Raw genomic sequence first — 23,703 nt, 5'->3', positions numbered from 1 at the left:
TGTTTTGGGGGCCTGAAAATGCAAACTTAAGAAATCGGATTCTAGAGTGTAATTTTCTGAACGTGCCACCTCTTCTGTCACCATGTAAAGTGGCAATGCACAGATCCTGTGAGAATGGTGATGTCACACTTCACACGTGCGCATTACGTTTTATAGAAAAAGCCATGCACGAGTAGGAGGACAACAATAACAATGATGGCGGACTACCGAGCCGTGTTTGTGCTGCTGACTCTACTGAGTGGGTTCTCGTGCCTGTGTTCGCCATCATCTTCTAGTTTGTTTATACTCACTGCTCTGTAGAAGAACACTGTTATGTAGGCACGTGGTCTTCTTCTATGGTGTGTCATTACAAAGTTTCACAACCAACTACTGACCTGCCATGCATACTTAAGCGTTTTCAATTGTTTTTGTGGATCCATGTACACAAAGAGCATTCTCACAATTATCTCATGAATGTGTTTTTTTTTTTTTTTAAACACAAAGTAAAGACTTTCTTGGTTTTAGTGGGGCCGTCCTTATCTAAACATGTCCTCAGTTTACATGCCAAATCTATTTTGTATGCTCACCCTCAGGAAAGCTGAAGGATGTCGTACGATGCTGTTTTGACCGTTCAGTGTGTCTGATGTTTACAAATGGGCTGTATTCAAAACACTGCTATATAGGGCTGAGTACTTGCAAACACTTGGGTGGCATCTCAGCACATTGTACTGCCAACTATGTCAGTTACTCCGCACTAGACTTCACCACTGTTTGGACTGTAGCTACTGCAGTGTGCCAGTCAAATGTCGCATTAAATCAAAGATCATTTGTACTGATTGGCTTCAAGCAAAAATATAAAAAATATCTTCTCTTAAATTTGTTCTAGATCTGGGCACATAAAGAATCAAATGCAAGTCTTGTTTGACTGGAGACCTTAACCCTGCAGACTGTGACACACCAAGCTGATAGTCGGCTGTTGGCTCATGTTAGGCTGACAGCGTGTGCCTGTGGCCCTCATCGCTGTGGTGTGTCCCAACTGTTAGCCCTTGTCAAACGCTCATTGGCCTTTTTTTGGCTGATAAAGCATGTTAAATCGGCAGCTACTATTGAGCCAGTCGGTGAATGAAATCACTCTGATTGGCTGTTCAGCTCAGTGCATGAGAAGAGAAACTGAAGTAAGGAAGTAAACAAACTGCTAAAGTTCAGAGGGAGGCAAGGTTGAAACAAATTTGTTCTATGAATTTAGATTTTTCTTCTGCCATTTAGCTCTCCAGCAGAAATGTTTCCTGATGGGTTGTGTTGTTCACTGCTACACAGTAAATATGCTTTTTTCTTTCAATACTGGGTCGTGTTGTTAATGAGCTAAGTAGCTAACTAGCATTAGCTACCTAACTGGCAGTCTTCCAGTTTCTCGTTTTGAGTGATAAATACAGGCGACCACTGTGTGTTGGTATGGAGGGGTATCTCCTTTCACACAGGTGCAGAACATACGTGCTGGCTGGCTGTCAGTGTTGATGTGAAACGTTTTGACTGAGACACAGCAACGTTAGGCAGAGCAGCAGGGGACTTTTGTTTCAGTTAGTTCTTGCATGTTGGCTTGGTGTGTCACGGCCTTGGTGGTTATTTTAGTCCTGAAGGTAACAAATACTAACACCATCTCTTAATGAAGCAGCAAGCAAGCATTTACATGTAAAGACAAAGTGGAGTAACTGCGTCCTGAGCAGATAATTAAGTCACACTCCCTCTGTGTGTGTGGAAATCTGAGCTTCTCTGTTTTTGGTTGGTCTGGTTAGTCTGGCCACATGGACATGTTAATGCATGCGATTCTAAAAATCCATATTTCATATGATGCTATGGCTATGCACTATGTAGACGGGCGTACAGACAGAAAGATAGATACATCGAGTCAGAGATATAGTGTGAACAGGAAGGGGACTGAGGCCTCATCAGTCCCTGACCTATCAATGTAAACATATCAAGAGTCGAGTCCCTTTTCTGTTGGTCAACTTTAAGAGGAGTGAGTTCTGTTCTTTTGAAGAGGACTGCATGCAAAAACACCCTTAGTCCTGATTTAACATAATTTTCAATGTTGCGAGCACCAAAAATTCACCATAAATCCCTCCATTGTTATGGTGTGGTGGCAGCGATTTACCAGCTGCATGTGTCAAAACATGAGCATAAAAAACTAAAAGCATCATTACCTTTAGATACCACTCTGGGCATGTCAGATTGCTATTTAGAAATGTGGTTGAAGCAGCCATTGGAAGTTTCCCTTTGCCACCTTTTAACCTTCTTCATCTTCATTTTTTTCTTTTCTGTTTTTCTTCTTTCTCCCTTTTCTTTTTCTATATTTATACCCAGCACCCTCCTGTTTGAATGATGGGAAAATATCCCTGCTGCCCTCTTATCATCTATTCATCTTTTTTCTGCAAAGGAAATTAAACTCTCTTGCTATATATTTTTTCTTCTTTCAGGCTTTTTCCACTTTAATTTGTATGTGGGTTGCTTAAAAAAGAAGACAAGCCTCCCTGTCAACGTGAGAGAAATGACTTTGCTGGTAAAGACACTGCAGCACTTGCTGATTTCTTCCCTCTTTTGTTTCACAGTACCATTTTTTCCACAAGTATTTTATTGCCATTTTTGCCCTGAGGGTCTATGGTGTTCTGCCCTGATTCCCTCATATGTTAGTGTATTTCTTTGCCTTCAAGGAGGACTGTGGAAATCCCAGTCATGAGAAAGGACCTCTTTTATTTAATCCCTCCATCTATCTCCTTTTGTGTGAAGGAAGGTCTCCTACAGTAAGAGCTTGTCTCACCTCATTCACAACAGGTTAATTAACAGCTGCATCTCATTTGTGATGACCTGACCATGAGGCGCACCTAAGAGACGAGTCACATTTCAAGGCAATCAAAAATGTACCGCAATAAAAATAGTTCAAGTAATTAAACAGCAAAAAATAGCAAGAACAAGGACGGCAAGCAACTACAATAAAAAAGGGGGATGTAATAAACGCAGGGTGAGAGAGCAGGTCTATATATAAAGTTCCTATGAATGCTAATCTTTTTAGGGGTCTTTTTTTAGATTGCACTGTCTTAGTCGAGACTTGAAAAATGGAGTGAGAGTAACATTCTGCACGAGTCACTGACCAGCCTGCTGGGTGACACGTACAACTGCCGATAACATATAGACTAAATGATATCTCTGCATGCCTCTTTACTTTTATTCCTCTGCTCTTTCTTTAAATGCACTTGGGGTCAAACCATATGGTCTCTTGAAGCTCAATAACAAAACACTCTGGATGAAGTGGCTGAGAGCTTTAACTTAGCTTGCTTGGATAAATGCAACATTCAGATACACAGGGGACATGACAGGATTAAAATCTGATCACAGCTAGAGGTGGGCAGAGGCATCTGTATCTGCATCTGCTAAACCAACAAAATGATCTGTCTGTATCCGTAATTGGATAAAAGACCAGAAGTAGGCAGGGTTTTCGCAGAGGTTACGTTAGATCTGGCAAAGGTTGTATTTTCTAACGTAATATTTTCTGGCAATTAAATTTTTGTACAGTAAATTGCATTAACCCTTGGGACCCGCTTAAATATTACACAAACTTGAATCGCTCTGTGCGCAAAATGCGCTTTTCAAAATCAAGCTTTAAAAAATATTTTATATTAATGTTATTTTCTACTTTCATTCGGTTCATTTTTAACCAACACCAGTCCTAAATATAAATATCAAATGTTCATTAAATCTCTGATTTTAACCCTTTAAATATCAGGTGCCACCATGTTTTTGGATGAAAAAAAAAAAGAAAAGTGAGCTTTCAAGTCCCTTAAGGCCCACTCCAACCACACTTATTTCACCAAAACATACAGTACCCAGGTGCCCCATATTAAACAAATCATCAAATCTAATTGGAACATTCTTGCCTGTGATCAGACCCTCAGCAAGCTCTCTCTGGATCCACCTATTTTCTCCTACAGAAGAGCACCCTTCATCACAGACAAACTGGTTAACAGCTACCTACCAGCCGAAAAAAAGACCTCAAGACCTCAAAAGATCCATTGGCACCTACAAATGCGGCAAATATTGTGACGTTATTATGAGCCCCCAGACTTCACAAATGTAAAAATGGACCACACCTACCGACACAAAGACTTCATTAACTATAACACCACCCATACGGTCAACCGCCTCACCTGGCCCTGTGGATCTTTCTCTGTGGGATGAACTAAATGCAGACTTAAGGACTGCATCAGTGAACACAAACATGCCATTAAAACATACAATAAGGACTAGCCCATAGCATGACATTTCAACCAACATCACTCAAGCAATGACAATCGGGCACATCAGGCCGTCCACAAGAGGAGGTGACCGTGTCCAAAAACTTCTCCAAAGAGAAACACACTGGATTTTCAAACTAGAGGCCATGACTTTTCCAAGCTTGAATGAAAAAACTGACTTCAAAACATTTTTGTAATACTTTTTTTTGTGTGGGTGTGTGTGTGTCACACGTCGTACATGTCACGTGACCGGGGATGTCACATGACCACTCAATGAGGAAGGACCCATCTATTCATCTCAGCACACCAGTGCAGTACAACAACACCCTGAGGAGGGCCACTAGGCTGAAATACGTTGGCATTTTTTCTTTATCTATACTTTCTTTTTTAGCTATCCTCTCTCAGCTCAGAGGTAAGCTGGTCCTTGGCTCTTTTTTTGGTCTATATTGGGCTCTTACTGGACTCTGTGTCTGGCATGTGCTCTTACTCGCTGCACCAGTCTCCCTCTGTGGTTAGTGGTAGGGACTGTTTGCTACCTATGAGGGGGAGAAGGAGTGCTGCAAAATGGGTAAGGAATCTTTAAAAAAAATGTATGCACTCAAGAGGGACTTGAATTTTGGCTAAGATAAGGGGCATATAACTTGAAAAGGTAGTATTTCATTTTTATTCTAAAGTAAAAAAGTCACACCTCAGCCACCTCTCTCCTCTGATAAATAAAGTACCGTCCCACAACACTGGCACCGAAGCTAAGTGATGTCCTGCTGTGGACGGAGCCATAGCCAAACATATTTTAGCCACCTAAAAAGAAGATCAATATCATTTTAAGTGTTCACTATATATGAACATTATCTCCTCTTTACCTTCCACAGCAGCTGATGGAGGCAGAGGTAGAACAGCAGCTCCACAGTTCAGTGGAGTAAAATGACTGGAGTGGAGTCTGGTGCTTTTGATATAACAGCTCCAAATCCCCGTCAGTAAGGGCTGTTTTACGGTGAGGTAAAACTTAAACTGATAATTATATTTTTTAAGGTGGCTTAAAACGAATCAATAAAGGCTGAGTAAACTCTGCCTTCTGCATTGTTTGATTATATATACGTGACACAGAAGTTTTCTACCCCAAAGTTATTGTAAATAACAGTTACAATTGCAATTCGGTCTATATCATAGACTGTATAAACAATATAGGTCTATAGCAGCTAGCTGAAAGAGGGCATATCTGCACCTACTGTGGTGGAGTTGGACATACTTCCTTCAGTAAATCAATTCTCACCCAGTGAATGCATACTGGGACAAGGACAGTAGTCCAATTACATGACTTAATTAAACTATGACCGCAGCTCAACCTAACTGTGAACATAAATGTACTGATAGATTCATAGTTTTGTTACCTAAACCTAACCACTGACCCCTGCATCAAGATACAGAGCAAAAGTCTGCCCCCAGCCTCTGCCCAAAGCTTAAAGCATGACTCGTCGGAATGAGATCACATTAGCAAAATAGTAAGTCTGTCTAACCTTTGAATCAACCTCTGTCACTTACTCGTTCCTCCTTCCCTATTCCATACTTAAGCTGTAATGACCCCTCTCTTTTTGTAGGTAACCACTGACCCCACAGCACATTAACAGCTTGCCATGGTGTGCACTTTACCCTCACATTTGCTAGAAATTGCTGCATCATAATCTGGCTGGACTCTGACTCTATTTGAGGTAATTCATCAGTGTCCATTGGACATGTCTCTCGCCCTTTCATGGGATGTTTAGGTCCCTGGTATATGTTTGCAAGTGAGGCACCCATCTCTGTCATGTTCATTCTTTTGTGAATGTATGTGTACATTACAAGAACAAGTGGGTTTGATAAGCTTTCTTTGCAGGCAGAGTTTTCTTCAGGGTAATCATTGCTCATCTTAAGTTTCTAGGTGAAATGAAAGTTATAGAGAGTAAGAAAGAGAGACAAATACGAAAAATACGAAAGAAAGTGCAGTTGCACGTAAACATATTTTTTTTCTGAAACACTTCGAGGCGACATTCAAGCCGCAGTGGATTTGAGGCACTCAGGTCACATCTGTGACTCAACTAAGTCAAGTTTGCTGGAGATTCCAGGTAATGAACTCGCTGAGTCACCATACAGTGTGACTGATATGCTTGCAGAGGTAGGCGGTGGTGAAGGTGATCCATTTAGATAGAACACAATGATACAACAGCTCTCACACATACTGTAGAGTCAGTACCTCAACCCACAATTTAAACTTGTTTTTTTGTCAATAATTTGTTATTTAGTCAGTTAGTGTATTTTTCTGAGTCCCTCAGTGCTCTCACCTCAATATCCCAGAAGAGTATACTTGAATATTAACAAATACAAGAGCAAGATGCAGGTTGAAAGTACGGAACATGCAGCTAATTAACCCTTTAATTCCTAAACAAATTGGCTTAATTTATTTGACCCAAAACTTTGCAAGAAATTGCTAAAAAGTAGAAAATTCAGAGAAAATTAGTAAAAAAAAATAAATAAAGACATAACGCCCCAGGTTTTTAATACTTTTCTAAATCTATTAATTTCTTGCAATTTATGAAAAAACTACAACAAAGCTTGTAGTTGGATTGCAGCAGGGCAGCTGTAGGACAGATGACAATATCATCAAGACTGCTATCATGCCTAACACCTGTAAACTGATATTTTATTTACATGCTGACACAAACAGACAAAATAGACTGTTTCTGTTCAGAATGTGGTGGCACCGAGTCAAGCAGTATCCAGACATTCTGCTTTTTAGCCACGTCCTCCAGCTCTTCCTGGTGGATCTTGAGACTTAATAAGTACTGATATGTGTGCATATCTCCTCCCTGTCGAGCATTCCTAGAATAAATCCACAGGGATGCATCCTGGGGATATCCTTACCAGTTGCCTGAATGACCTCAGCTGGCTTCTTTCAAACTGAAGGAACAGTGGTTTTACTCCAAACTCCTTGCAGCTATCTGAACTCCTCAGCTTAAGTCTTAAGGTGAACCCACCCCACAGTAAAAGCTAATTTCAGCTGTTTGAATCCACCATGAAAACTACCCAAAAATCAGGACTGTAGGAAGGGTTGAAATTAAGATCCGCTGGGAAATTATGGGCATTGTTATCAGGTACAGTTTCTTGTTCATCACAATAGTCCTGTATAGCACCATATATACTTCAGTGTTCCCCCTACCATTATAGAAGTCATCTAAGGACTTTCAATATAAAGTAGGTCTAGACCGTGTTTTTTTTTTTTTTATAAACTAAATATGCTTATATTATTTGTCTAATTTATGTTTCAGTCTCTACTGTGTCACTGTCAATTCTACTCTGCTCATACACAAACACACACATGTCCACACACCCACAGTCAGACAGAGTAGAGAGGGACAGAGGAGAGATTCTACACGTGTTACGTTAAGTGGACTTCAAAGCACTGCAGCTATTGTGAGTGACACGTCACATGACAGAGACTGATAATCTAAAAGCCAATGAGTAAATCATTGATGGAGAGACGTTGACCCCAACCATCGGAAAAACAAGCAAAAATATCAGCATTTTTTCAACGCACACAACACAAAGCATCAGTGGACAAAAAGAACACTACCAGCACAGGACTCGCCATAGGAGAGGAAATACTCCTCCTTACTGTACAAGGCTGTACAAGGCTGTACTCGGCGAATAAGTAAGTAAATAAATACATAAGCTAGATGAATACAATACATAGAAAATGAATAGTACAGTAAAAAACAGTGTGCATGCAAATGTATGCTGCTGAAGGTAATCCACAGAACAATATGTAAACTTTTGATTTTTGTAGTTATTTCTTAATTATTAATTTAAAAAAATATTTATTAGTACAATTTTATTTATGCATTTTTTGTTTTTATATTTCTGGCCAAACAACTGATAAAGAATTTAAATTAGTGACGTTAATATTTTTTATCCTTGAGACTAAAAAATCATGTGGTTGTATTTCATATTTTTTGATATGTTGGATTTGTTGTGGAGACTGATGAAAATAATTCAGCCATGCAGTATTTTGAGTATTTACCTGTGTTAGGAGGCATGGCCAGAGGAATACAGACGTCTCCTTGTCCCGCAGATGGAGAGGACAGTAACGTCTTTGCCAGGAGAGCAGAGATGGGCTGAACCAACAGCGATGTCAGACTTCCTCCAGCCTCCTTTGATACATCAGCTGGAGGGAAATATACAAATACAGGATGAAAATCAGAAGAAACTAAGATGAAAAACAGAGGGAGGTCAGAAGCTTCATAAAAAAAAGACAACCATACAGTTATATAACTGACAATTTTCTGTTGCCCTGGTGTCATTTCAGTTCCTCCATAACAGAGGTACAATATAGATCTCCTCAAACAGTAAATAACATTTAACAGTTGTAATGGTTCTATTAATTGTTATGCAGTCCCTCCCAGATTTTGCATTTCCCCATAAATTCTACACAACCTTGCAATTTTGGCACAGCAACTGTATTACAAATCTGACTATATAAATGGGTAAAATCTCATTTAATTGTAGAGGTGCCCTCAGAGTAGGGATAATAACAATTTATTAGTGATCGATTAATTGGTCATTAAGGATTTAATCAAATTTACATTTAATTGATTAATCTGTAGGCAAAGAAATACTGTCAAAATATTTGCAATATGCTGCTGTGAGTTGTGAGAAAAAAAGCATTTGGTATTGTCTGACATGAGCAACGTTTTTATGTTTTTTCAAACGATTAATGATTAATTTAACCAATTAACTGATTATGAAAAGTGCTTACAAATTGCAACCCTAGCACAGCATATAACACTCCCCATTTATCAAGAAAAAGAGAAAAAAAATAAAAATAAAAAATAAAAAACATGAAAATAACCTGGAAAAAGTGCTTTAAAAGAGCTAATGCAATTTTGTGTCTGCCAGCAGCTTGCAAATCAATGTGAGACAGTCGGGATGAAGAAATATCCCTTCTCTATACTATCCCTCTCTTTCTGCAGTAGTGACAGAAATAATAACAAACACACAGTGGAGTCTGTCACATGATAAGGCTTAAGCTGTTTGTTTTTAAGTTGTTTACTTGGTCTCTCAGTGATCGTTCTGGGCAGCAGGACCTGATCCGCCTGACTGCGCTCTTATTGTAGTGTTGTTAGTTAGCTAGCTGAGATATTGTTTGTCCCTCACAGGTTTTATTTATCCAGGATAAAGGCCCATGTAGGTTTCTGGGCACCTGCTATCTCGCCGTAGTTATTATGTCTTACTTGTCTTACTCTTTCTTTCTCCTGCCCTTCTCTCCACTGAATCTAGTGGGCTGACTGCTAATAGAGATGAAGTCTTCCACATGTGGAAGCATTCAGCCAATATGGGCATTGCTCGAGGCAACATGGCTGCACTGTTTGATTTGCCCTTGTTAAGAGAGTGAAATGTTCTCCCTAATCCTCGCTTCAGGTCCATGCAGGTTTAGTTCATGGCACATCTGTTTCACTCTCCTCTGCAGATGAGTACATACAGTACGTGAGAAACACATATAATGTGCACTGGGTGCAGATGAACATGAAGACCCACAGTACCAGTACGTGATCAAAAGGTTAAAAAATATAAGAGGCTAAAAAAGGACACAGTGACTCGGCAGGTTTCCATCAACCCTAAAATTGTGCAAAACTAAATTGCAAGTATAAAATACGCCTAATGGAAACACATCAATGTGAAAAAAACAACTCCATTTATTGCAAAAAAAGTTTTTACACTTGCATTAGGTGGTACTTTAGGCTAATAGAAAAATATTTCCCAAAACTGCAATGGAAACACTTTTTTGGCTTTTATAGGTCACATGATGCTATGGCTGTGTGCTTGTCAGTAAGAACTGGCTCCTTCACGCAGTTCCTTGAGCAGATCATCTGAACGTTTTGAGTCCACAATTCCTCTGTGAAATCGTAGACTATCTCCTACCAGAAATCCCTCGTACGTGGCCGCTCCCACAGAGAATAGAATAGAATAGAATAGAATAGAATAGAATAGAATAGAATAGAATAGAATAGAATAGAATAGAATAGAAATACTTTATTAATCCTGTGAGGGAAATTGTTTTGTTGCAACAGCAAAGAAGACAGCAGCGTCAATTTATTATTGATTGGAATTCATGAACACGTTTCTACAATCAAATCCAGTTTTTCAGCATTCATGAATCCAGTGTAGGTTTTTCGTACTGATGTGAATTAAATACAAATCTGCCTGCAGATTTAGTCCTGTTTCATGAATGAGAATCTATATCTTATATGTTACAGCTACAACTTAAAATGATGACAAAAATAAACAATTTTTCCAATATCATATATCTTTGCAATTCAAAACAGTTGTTAGTTTTTTACCTGAAAATGAGTGTTGTTGAAAGCATGATGCCACAGTGATTTGGTCTGTATGACTCCATGTAACCCGCTTGGTTTTATTGGAAAAAAGAGTGAACACAAAGCCAACCAAAATTAAAGGACACAGATGTATCAGATTTCCCTCATCAAAATTCAAGTGTGGCATCATTCTGAAAGTTCAAATTAAACAGCCATATTTTACTTGCAGACGTAAACAGCCAATCGTGTTTGTTCTTGCTTCCACAGACCATATGTGTGTCTCCAAGTGCATCTGCTCTTTTGGTTGACTGAGCAGCAGGACAAAGTGTAAAAGTCTGGGTGAAGAGTGATGTAGATCACAGTGTGTGGTGATCAAACACGCGAAGCCAATAACATCACTGCTCTCATATTTCTGAAACAGTAGAGCCAATCACAGTGGACAACAAACAGTTTTATAAATGGAAACAAAGTTCTTCATGGAAATGATATTGTCTGAAAATGAAGACGAAAATGAAATGAAGACGCAGCACTGATAATCTGGCAATCAGTTGGTGTAATCACAAAAGAATAAATAAGAAAATTAATTGTTTGCTGAAATAGTTTATATGATTGCATCAATCTGACATTTTTAAGCTGTGACTCTACTGTATCTCAGTCTAAATGTTTGACCCTTTGAAACAAGTTACAAAAAAATAGTAAAAGGTACCAAGAAAATTACCTAAAAATTAGAAGAGGAGAGTATTATTTGAAAATTAGCTAAAAAAAATGTCTAAAAATATGTGACAGAAAAATAATGAGGTATATCTTAAATAAACACATATTCTTTGTATTTTTATACATATTTTATTCCTTTTTCATATATCCTGTTTTTGTTTTTACTTTGGTTGCTCATTTTCACATGGTTCAATTTTTGGAGCATGTGTTGTTAAGTTACCTATTGCCTTCTCCCAGTGTTTTTGAAAGAAATCAAACCAATTCCTTTGGTTTCGAAGGGTTAAATCATGCTGTTTGACACTATATTGTAGCAGCCTGGTGTCAGGGGCCCAAAAGCCACTCCATATGTACAGCACAAAGTTAGCTGATAGTGAATTTAAAAAGGAGCATCATTGCCATGTCTGCTCTCGTGATCCAACATACAGAGGAGACTAACCACTGCCCTCCTCCATGACTCTTATAGGTCTGAAGATCTTCCTGTTTGATTGAAATTGACAATAAGTGAAGGAAGAACTGAAAGAAGACTTGAATGACTCCTGACAGATCTTAGATGAGAGGAGCCTCATCATCATATTATACTTGAAGAAAGCACTCAAGAGCTTCATACACACACATGGATGGAACACACACACACACACACACACACACACACACACACACACACACACACACACACCAGTGCACTGAGGCCACGTTTAGTCGGCCCGACTGAAAACGGAAAAGTCTTTCCTTTGTGTTTTTTTAAAAAAAAAAATTGTTTTCATATGATAACATTATGAAAACAATCCGTGTACACAAATCTGCAAAACCAACCAAAAACCCTATGCATTCCAGGCCAGTAGTTGGCGGTAATGACACACCATAGAAGACCCTGCTTGCACATGCAAAGTATGGCCGTGACATCACCGTCCTCAAAGAATCCGTGCATTGCCAGTTAACACGGTGACAAAAGGAGTTACAAGATTACACCCTGGAACCCAGTTTTCAGCCTTAGGATGTACATGTTATCATAATGATGATTATTTGTTAAAAAAACATGATATTTACTTCAGTTTTTGGAAATATGTTTACCGCTGTGATTTTACTCAAGCACATTGCTAAGACTCATATCATAATGAAGGATCTGGCACATATTTGAACTCAAGTTTTCCAATAAAAAGCCATGTACTGCTTATGTTAAGAAACCCTCCTCTCATACTATGTTGTTTCACTGCATCCATATTACACTTATGTCAGAGAGCCAAAAAAGGCCAACACTGCATTGGACCAATAAGGACCTGCTGAAAGCACAAAAAGGTAGAAAAAAGTAAAACTCGGCAAAATGTTTTCGACATAATCAGAAAAACGAAGTGAAAGGTGATTAAAGGCCTCATTAGTTATATTCCCTGTGAAATCATATCATCAATAAGAGTATGTGTTATGGGTGGTTAAATCCAGATTGTGAGGCTGACTTGGAAATCAAATGGTTGTAAGATCCCATAGTGGCTCCTTAGTTATGACCAGCAAAGACCTGCTAAAGCCAGATGTATTAATAAAGTCTGTACATTGATTCTGCCTATAGTATAGTGGCATGCCAAGGTAGAATCTAAAACATGTACAAGTAAATGCAAACTGTCTTTCTACGGGCAGACACACATATAAAGCTGTTGTCTTTTTATCTGATAATATTCACAGCTATGACTGAACTGAATTGTTTTCTAGTATGATTTTATCAGTATATTAGGCAAACCTGTATCACATTCACAGAACAGTCTAAGCATATATATTTAATGTTGGGCTTCAGAAAATTTGCAGCATTTTTCACATTTTTTACCCTGATATTCTATAGACCAAAGCATTAGTGAGTCAATCAAGAAAATATCCATGATAAAAATAATCATTAGGTGCTCAGCCTAAACAGGACACAGTTGATGTAGAGGTAGTCGGAAGAAGACAAAAAAGAGCTAACTGTAAAGAAAAAGCAAATAAATTGTGTCACATATAAATGACAAGAAAATTAAAAAAAAAAAAAATGTGCAGGCTACAGGACAAGATGACAGTAGGCGGGTTTCCATCACAGATATGTACAAAATTTAAAGTGAAATTTTAATAATGTCAATTGTGAGATGGCGGCATTTCCACTGAGTGATGTTCTGCGACTTCTCTGGTGATAATATTGCATGGTGATGGATGTTCAAAACATTAGCAGCTTTATTTCTATTGCAGCCACTGCCCTAGCTATCATTATGTCCAATCCAAGGCCACGTAGGCGTGTTATGGAGCCATAATGGAAAGCCCCTTATATGTGGGAGCGGCCACGTATGAGGCATTTCTGGGAGGCGATAGTCCACGATTTCACAGAGAAATTGTGGGTTCAAAATGTCCAGTTATCTGCTCAACTTTGCAATAACACCTCTTGTAGCTCCTGCTGCATCATGAGGGAGCCAGTTCCTACCAACAAGTGCAAAGCTATAAAAGCCAAAAAAGTGTTTCAACTGCAGTTTTGCAAAATATGGCTTTTTCGAATCGCCTGAAATACCACCTCGTGGGATCGTGAACATTTTTTGGAATAAATGGAACGTTTTTTTGATGGACTTTCCATTATGTGTATCTTATATTGTATATTTCAATTTGCACAATTAGAGGGTTAATGGAAACCTGCCCAGTGAGGAATAAATGCAAACCCCATGTTTAAGAAAAGCTGCTCTGATATAATTTAACATATTTCACAGGTTTAATCTAAAGATTAAAGATGAGACTAAGACCCATTTTATGCACTCAATAAATATATTTCTATCAGATTTTGGTTTCAAATTTGTTAAATGGAACGTGTTTGTGAGCACTTCTTCTTTTTCAAGCTAATCCATCAACCTGACTGGTGTGGTACATCAAGATGCTGATTAAACAGCTATTTGACCTTAGCCAATCTGTTTGATTTCTTTTGAAAACATGGGGAAAAAGGCAATGAGCAACTGAGGAAGAAATATCCCATAACTTGCAAGAAATAAGTAAAATGTGACAAGGAAATTACCTAAAAGTAAGTAGAAAATTTATTTGAAAAAGGGAAAAAGTTCTTGAAGACTATATTCATAATTATTTGGTTTTTTTTTAAATTAAAAATTATGTTGCAGGAAAAAACAAAATATACAAACTATGATATTTTTGGCACTTTTTAAAAGATTATTTCCATGTTTGCTTATTACTTTTTTGTGCTTATCTTCAGGTGACTTTCTTGTACCTTTTAAACTATTTTTAAGTTGCTCGTTGCCCTCTCCCCATGTCTTTGAAAGAAATCAAACTAAGTTTTAAAGGGTTACACCTCATACTGTCTCTAAAGACTATCTGACTCCAGCTGTTAACCTTTATCGACCATCAACAAATAATTATATCAAGATGTGTTGTCATTTTGCTGCTAAAAATACCAAAAGTCCCGAAATCTCAGTGTGGGTGTTGCGTAATTTTACTTAGTGTGTGTATCATCACATTCTGCGGTGTGTTTTTAAATGACATGCAAATTGATGGCTCTGAAATTGTTACCTGTGCATTAGGGCCTCAAAGGTTAATTGGAAAGAATACACAAAGGGTCAGTTTGTCACCTGAGTAATGATTCACATTTAGGAACAGACATCAGCAACTTATATCCATCCTAGAAATACCTTTCATCTGCAGACATCTATGCTTACAGATGAGCTATCACATGTAAACTAATTTTCTAGCACATATTAGTTTATTTTGTGTGTTCTCTTGTTCCACCGCAATACTATATTTCACATTATCCTCATATATTTGCAAGACTAATGTTATACTGCCGAGTGTTTTCAGGAAATCTTTGTAATAGGATCTAACTGCCAGGATTAAGGGATAAAAAAGTGTCTGACTTGAAAAAGTCTGCTATTGCATTTTGTCATAGTTAAGCTATAGCTGCAATGTCTCCACAAACAAATGGGAGCTCCGACAGAGACGTAACTCATTACAAAGGCATGCATCCTTTGTCCCTAATATCTCATTTCCTCAGCCAGTTGCATCTTGTATACCCCATTAACTTAAGCATATTGTTACTTTTCTGCTTCTCTTGCAGCTGATCCATACTTTGTCCAAGTTTGTGAATAATCTATACTCTAACCTTAGCTGTGAGGACAAGTTCAGCAACCCTTGAAAAATCCCTTGTGGTTTCTTTGAACCAAACTTCAAGTCAATAGCCTTCTGTGGCTGGTCTAGAGAGTGCCATGTCGGCATTCAAGCTCCACAAGACAATTAATAATCCATGAACGACACGGGAGACAAGACAAGGGGGGAGAGGAGGAGGTGTGGAAGAGATGAGGAGTGAGAAAATTGTGGAGGGGGATATAAGGTAAAAAATAACGACGAAAAAAAGGAGATGGTTGGACAAGATGTGAGGAAAAGATGAGGGGTTAGAGGAGAGGGCCAAGGCAAGAAGTGAATAGTAGATGAAGTGGCAAGAGAGGAGAAGGTTGAGAGAAAGTGAGCAAGGGGAAGGAGAGGACAAAAGAGAAGAGAAGACATAGGAGGTTAGGGGAGTAGAAGGATGCAGTGTTAGGGTAAGAAAAAGGACAACCAGGGGAATATTGAAAGAGGTTCAGTTGGTAGAGGGAGAAACGGTGTAGGAGGAGGAGAAGCGTGATAGCAAGGTTAGAAAAGAGGATGAAATATAGCACAAACTGGATATACCTCCACACGGCTGTATGCCTCCATGCATTAGTCAAATTGTCAAAGTCAAATTCAAACCTACAGTTTACATTCATGTCTGTGAAAACATGGATGCTTCACACACAGATCTATGCAGCCAGCCTAGTTTCAAGGTGGCTCTTAAGGGTTCTTAAATTATGGCCAAAAACATATTATGTTATGACAATGGGACAGATGCAAGGTCACAGTGACCTTGACCTTTGAACACCAAATTCTGTTTAGATCATCGTTGAGTCCAAATGAATGTTTGTGTCACATTTGAAGAAATTCCCTCAAGGTGTTCTTGAGACTCACTTCTACAAGAATAAGAAGAATTTAAGGTCACCATCACCTTGACCTTTGACCACCAAGATCTAATCAATTCATCCTTGAGCCTATTTGAATTTTTGTGCCAAATTTAAACAAATTCACTCAGGGTGAGTCACAGTCACAGTGACCTTGAACCTTGACCACCAAAATGAAATCAGTTCATTGTTGAGTCTACATGATTTTGTGCTAGAGAAATTCACATTTATAAGATTTGGATGGACAGACAGAGACTGAGCGACTGACAGCCTGAGAAATGGACGGACAGATGTACAGATGACATAAGGACAACCACTGGCACGGAGGCATAAGAATAAAAATGTGAGTAAATACCTAAGAAGCTAGCTAGTAATTATTAAATGGCTAATAAGTAATTCCAAATAACTTAGAAATGAGAAGATAAGTATATCTTCATTAATGTATCAATCATTTGTTTGTCACATGGAATAATACAAGGAACAACTGGTGTGAAATGTGATCTCATCAGCTCTTTAACTTGTGCTCTGCTATTTAGATCTTTTTTGCATCTGAAATTGTTGGCTGAAGCTTCATAATTGTCCATCATTCCAAATGGTTTTGGTAATCCATGGCTACTGGTTGCAGAATAATTTAATTGTCCACACATCCTGACCTAAACGAGATGGCTACATGGTCGTTACATCCCAACACAGGCCGCGACTCCGCTCTGCAGCTGCATCTGCATAGTGTTACGTTATAGCAGTGATCCACAGCAGGAGCAGGGGCACCTCACAATCCAATCCGCACACCAGTTCTTATTCACTGTAAAGTACATGACTCCTCTCCTCTCACCGTGGTCCTCTGCTCTGTCAGGTCAGCCTAAGAAGAGCCAACTGTTGCATGACCCTGTCCAGGTTATCATCAAGTTTCGTTGATCAAATGATTTTACAGTCTAGAAATCTCATTGGAAACTGATACGGCACAGAGGTCAACCAGTGAATTGTTTTGTACAGTGGTTAACAGGATGCTAGTTGAGCTGGCGCCCATTTCTTATCTATCTTTTCATTAATATTTACTGATGTTTACATTTGAAAATCATGGCCTGGCTAGCTAGCAGCTAGCTAACAGAAGTTGGCAAAAGGGGAGTTTACAGACTGGTATAATGATTTCCTTATCCTGATGTTTGACTCACAGCCAAGCCAACCACAAAAAGCAACACATAGACATGCTAAAAGGGCTAGGCGATATGGCTTTAAAATGATATTGCAGTATTTTAATGTCAAATCCCAATACACAACATATATATCTTGATATTTTTTAACGTTGTTTAAACTGATGTTAACTACTAAAATACAAAATTATTGGACAAACTGCAGTTACAGTTAAAGTTTGATAAAGTAACTACTGTTATAATAAAGTTGAATACACTACTGTTATAACATTTAATAAATTTGGTTATAAGTAAGTTCAATAAAGTATTTTTCTTTTGAAATTTAAAAAAAAAGTATTGTTATAATTAAATAAATCAGAGCGGGCCCATGGAGCTTTTATTTTGAAAGACTTGGCTTGATTCAGGCGGAAAGTGTTGATGTTTTTGCTGTGGAGTTGAAGCTTCAACAGTTGGATGTTAGCATTAGCAGACAGTTTAACAGATATTGCTGTGCCGTTAACCATGAGGATTCATTCACTGTGAGCGGGCAACAAACTAACAGCAAGTTGCACTGGTGCTCCCAAAATGGGTCGCAAAATGTGACTAAACAGTCACGATCAGAGCTCTGCAAATATAAATACATGCCTCACCTGCTCACACGTGATGATTAATTCACTGAAAGCTGGAAACAAACTAACAGCTCTCCAGTTAATATATTAATAGTATTTGCAAATCGCAGTAGTGCTCTACTGTAGCAAAATGTGACTAAATAGTCACAATTTGGAGCTCTGCAAAAGCACTGCTGTGTGTGTGTGTGTGTGTGTGTGTGTGTGTGTGTGTGTGTGTGTGTGTGTGTGAAGCAGAGAGTCATAGAACAGAGTGGGAGAACCCAAATGCGGGTGGCTAATATAAATGACAATTTACACTTGATGTTTTGAAATAGAATCATTGTATATATTGCACATGGAAAAAGCTGTGATACCTCAAGTAGCTATATTCAATATATTGTCCACCCCTACTTGCAAAATAGGCATAAGAGGCTAAATCTAGCACAGATTTAGTGGAACTGACAGAGAGGAAGCTAAAATTATCCATGCCGGCATCATAATATCTATACATGGGGATTGGTCAGTTTATTTAAGTGGAATAGATTACTGCAAAGCATGGATTTGCAAAATGGTTGAGTCAATTAAAAATTTCGCAAATTTGACTCATAAGTTCATGCTATTGACCAGGAAGCATTAATATGCACCATTTCATAGCACTGACAGTTGAGTGTATGAGTAGAGAGTCCCAAAAAAATGAGGCTATCATAGCTTGTTAGCTGTGATGTGCCATTTTGCCAGAGTTGCCTCACAGCAGAGAACTTGTTTACAGGCACTTATGAGACAGAAGTTGATGGTACACATCTCTGACCCTGATCCTTTATGTTTTGGTGTCGCTGTGCTCTGGTTATTTAACCCTTTGAAACTTAAAGTAAATTGTCTTGTTTTCTGTCAAAAACATGGGAAGAAGTCATTAAGCAACAAAAAAAATAAATAAAATTGCAAGAAATTGGTACATAATTACAATAAAATGACCTGAAAAATTTGTTAAACAAAACAAAACAAATGAAAAATATAGTTTAAAAAAAAACATAAAAACAACACCAAATAAAGGAAACAAGACTTGGAAAAAGTGCTTACAAAATTCTAACAATTTTGTAACAAATTTATATGATTAATCATGACAATAATATTTTCCCTCCCTTTCCTTCTTTTTTTCTCAAATTTGTTCCCCTAGCTTTTTAAAAAATCATTTTCTAAGTTTACCAATTTCTTGCCATTTGTGGAACATTTCGAACCAAGTTTCTAATTGCCTTTTTTCTCAGGTTTTGAAAGAAAGTGCACCAATTTGCTCAGGGTCAAATCTTTAAAAACTTGTGAAAGCCGTCTGAAAGCAGCAAAAGAAAAGCAATGTCGTTCCAGGTTTCAATGGGTTAATCGTTCTGATTTAATGGTAATGCCTTTCTGGTGCATTGAAACCTATATTAATTGCAAGTCCACATTTATGATCAGTTAATATCTAAAAAAGCATATTTTGACCCATCGTACCACACTGTGAGGAACTCATGATAGCTCTGAGTCTTATCTTGGTGAGGTGAAAAAAAGAGGTAAAACAAACCAAAATATGGTCACCCTTGTTCTTAAAAAAAAAAAAAAAAGATTTTTAGATACAAGTCGAGTACGACTATTTCTCTGAGAGCATCAATATTGAGGTGCACACAAAATATGAAGGAGGTTGAGGACCCTACATAGTAGCACTTTGCTCTTCACAGCACTTTGTTACTAGATACTTCAAAACTATCTCTAAACCCTTCATTAAAAGATGCTTGAGACCGACTGTCTTTGATGTTGGACTTTTGTTTTCCGCCCTATTTTTCTTACTCCACATAGACCCTGCCTTGACAAGCTTCTTACATGTAATTAATTAAAATTTATCTCTTGAAGTAACCCAGTAGTCTAGGATGACGGAGGTCTACTTGTGTTGTGTTTTCTGTCAAACAAAGATTGTGTGGCGTTAAATACGTCATCTTTTATGGGTGGAAAGTGGGCATTTATAAAAACAGTGAGCAAATAATTGCATTTTTCTTCATCCAACCCTCCAAATACTTGTGTGCTAGGCAGAAGTTTTTCATTTTGGACTGAAGGTGGTATAACATTTTCATTAAACTGAGGGACTTCAAAGTTCAAAGTCAAGCTCTCAATCTTGAGTTGTCAAATATGACACTAGTCCAGTGAGCCATCATATCAAAATATGACGCACTGGGTTCTCTGGTGGTTGGTTAGGTTTAGAAAAATATCTAATTGTTTCACTAACAATAACTATGCTAGTTACTGATGTTATATAACATGGTTTAGAATGCATCACAAGTGCTCTAAATATACTAGAACACTATGTGATGTTTAAAACAACTCGACTGACTTTTTGTTTCACACTGGACACAAACAGTGGACTCACACCTGTCCAATGCAGACTTTCTCACTCTCTATACTATGGTTGATGCCTGGAGCATCAACAGATGTCACCGCTCAGGTCATCTCATTCCTCCACTAAAGGGAGCATACCAAGTCATGCACCTACATATTATGTTTTAGGTATCCTTCCGCATGTGCTTTTTATGTTGTGTGATGTCACTACCGATGCGGGGATGTAAACTAAAGCACAAGCCTAGAATTACACAACAAAGGCACGGATGGTTAGATTTAGGCAAAAGAAACATAGTAAAGTGTAGAGAAAACACCATCACATTCAGATGGGAAGCAAACACCGGCCTCCTGAGTGAAAGTCCAGGGTTTGTTGGATCCATCTACCACCCCTCCCACCCACCCAATAAGAACCTTAGTGGTCACTATATTACATCGTTACTGGCAGCATTTTAACCTGATGCTATCCAAGAGGTATCATGCTGACGCGGCAGGCTCTCCCGGGCCGCATTCTCAACTGCTGTAAGTGCCTACTGGCCGTCTGGCGGCGTATAATCACGCCATGACTGGTTCTGACATACTGTGTTTTCAGTTGATGCCATCCAGTGACTAATCATACCACCATGAAAGGTGATTTTTGCCAAAAGGATCTTTTGCCTACATCACTGCAAAAGCAGCTGTATTTGACAACTTTGTAATGAGAATGGGCTGGTTATTCTGACAAAGGCAGTCTCACAAATCACATTTGAGGAAGCTTAAGGACATGTTCCACATTGTAGCAAATATTGAGCAATCAAATACATTCAGAGTGTCTTGTGTTAGTATACGAGTGTATTAATGGAATACAGGAAATCTGTGAGCTTACACAAACACTGCTGACCAATTTAAAATAACTTCATAAGTCTGGCTTTAAACGGAGAGATATGATTCTTAGGATAGTTCTCGCTTCTTCTCCATCTTAATGTTCACTAAAGCGAGAATTCAAAAAATCAATACCTGGACAGCGTCCACGCTCTGTAAATCAGTCTTTCCATTACTGGGCACTGATATTAACTGATAACTGGACTGACTGACTGCTATCAGGCCAGTGTTTCTTTTTTTGTGTGTACAGTATCTGTGTGTGTGTGTGTGTGTGTGTGTGTGTGTGTGTGTGTGTGTGTGTGGACCTGCAGACCTCTGACATCTTGACATATTCACAGAAGCAAGACCAGCCACTGACTCCATGATGTGCAGGCCGGGCAGAAAATCACCAAACAACTTAGATGAAAAACTGTCAAAAAGGAAGTGTTTGAAGAATTGAGAAAATTCAACTGTCATCTATCATTGGCCATATAATGGATGATGCATTGGTAACAGGCCAATACAACACTTTTTAACCTCAAATGTAACATTTTCAGATGACCATCTGAATCTGATGTTGAAAATCTGACAAAAGCTGCAACATTTCTTCTAGGCTGTTTACATGGCAGCAGTTCTTTAAACATTAACCTTTTTGTTACAGTTTAGCCTTTCTTTCACATGACAACATTGTTTTGGGGGCCTAAAACCCAAACTTTTGAAACCAGGTTCCATAGCATAATTTTTTGAACATGCTACCCCTTCTGTTACCGTGTAAATTGGCAATACGCGGATCCTGTGAGAATGATGATGGCTGCACTGTGCACATGCGCATTGTTTGTCAGACAAAGGGCCATGTGTGGGTAGGAGGACAACAATAACAGCAATGGTGGACTGCTGAGCTGTTGTGTTTGTTTGTGACTCTACTGATTTTATTAACGCCTACAGTTTTTGTGCATGCGTTTGCCATTGTCCTCTTGTTTGTTCACACTCACCACTCTGTCGAAAAACAGCTTTATACACAGGCTCGTGGTGTTCTTCTACGGTGTGTCATCACAAAGTTACACCGCCAGCTACTGGCCCGGCATGAGGACTACAGCGTTTTCAATTGTTTATGTGAATCTGTGTCCACAAGGATCGTTTTCACAATGTTATCATATGAACATGGATTTTTTTTAATGCAAAAGAAATACTTTTCTCTTTTTAGTAGGGCCATTCTCGTCTTGACGTGGCCTTAGAAAAGACAGTTGACTAGTAAAAAAGTCCTTCACCGATACAAAACGAGTCCTCGTATAAAACTAGGCTGTCTATACAGTAGAATGTCCTACCTAGGTAACATGATGAAAAGAACTTTTCTGCAGAGGTAAACCTGGTTCAAGAACATTCTTTAAGACAGTCATGACCTAGATGTTCAAATGGAGCTTTTGATGTGTGTGTGTGAGAGTGTGTGTGCATGCATCGGTGTAAAAGTAATTCATGCACCAATTACAATTGTTTCACTTGAAGGGTAGTTAATTTAAAGATATCTGAAAGTGTCTCAACACTGAAAGTACATTTTGTAGTTGTTCAGATTCCAGATATCTATTTACTTTTGTGTGAGTAAGTTTGCATTAGTTATTCCTACACTCACAAGCAGAGTTATTTTTAATGTAATCATTTATTTGTTCTGCAACAGTCTGCAAAGTGTGCTGAAGCTTGCCAACAAATTGAATTAGGATAGGCCTGTTAATGAACACTGCTAAGTTGCCAAAATAATGTGATCATTTAACAACTTGTTCTGAGCTACATTGAGATGTTTTGCTCAAATCTAGTAACAACTACAACACACCACATTCCATAACATGAAGAGAGACAGCCAAATAATGTTTGGCCATCAGCTCTGAGTAAAACTTTTCCTGCAACAAAATGAGAAAGTTTGCCAATTGGGTGAGAATGTTCCACCTATTAGGCAGCATTGTGTCAAATTAAGTCTTTCTTCGCAAGTGCCAGGACTGATTTCTCTAAGATTCTTCAAAGAGAGAAAAAAATAGGAAACTGAGTGGAAATATCTCACCCCTCTGGCTGAATATTTACTTGTTTTATGAAATGTTTTATAAGCTCAATAGGATAGAAGTGTATTATTGAATGAAGTTTCATTATTGATTGACTCAAAGTAGAATGTAATAATGCTGTCATGCAGTAATCTCAATGCCAACAAGGTCCAAGAAACTCAATAACTTGGCTGTTCATTTGTGGTGTGGATATTCATTAATCCCTGGCTTGTTCAGTATGTGGTTCTTGTCATTCTATTGATATCTTGGCATATAGTGCAAGACAAATGAAAAGCTAAAATGGTTGTACACAATCTAATTATTCATCTTGCTTAAGAAATTGCATTACGAAATACACTTTATTGTTTAAAAGCATGTTCTTGTGGAAGAAGTCATAGTGACAACAGTGATGCAATGCTTAAAGGCCTCAATGAGTCACAGTGTGCC

The 23,703-nt window shown here is 38.3% G+C and overlaps 1 protein-coding gene across 1 annotated transcript in view; it reads right to left on the bottom strand.

Annotated features, from left to right (window-relative positions):
- Window positions 1–23,703, bottom strand: part of naaladl2 (N-acetylated alpha-linked acidic dipeptidase like 2) — a 795,864-nt gene that overhangs the window by 254,612 nt on the left and 517,549 nt on the right. The window contains exon 13 of the mRNA XM_042513024.2: window positions 8,317–8,460. Within this exon, the coding sequence (XP_042368958.1) occupies window positions 8,317–8,460 (144 nt within the window). The remainder of the gene's footprint in view (window positions 1–8,316; window positions 8,461–23,703) is intronic.

The sequence above is a fragment of the Plectropomus leopardus genome, chromosome 5 (assembly GCF_026936395.1).
Source record: "Plectropomus leopardus strain MGB_pleo_1.0 chromosome 5, ASM2693639v1, whole genome shotgun sequence".
Taxonomy (NCBI): Eukaryota; Metazoa; Chordata; class Actinopteri; order Perciformes; family Serranidae; genus Plectropomus; species Plectropomus leopardus.
The sequence above is the reverse complement of the archived record's forward strand: the minus strand, read 5'-3'. Positions and strand labels throughout refer to the sequence as shown.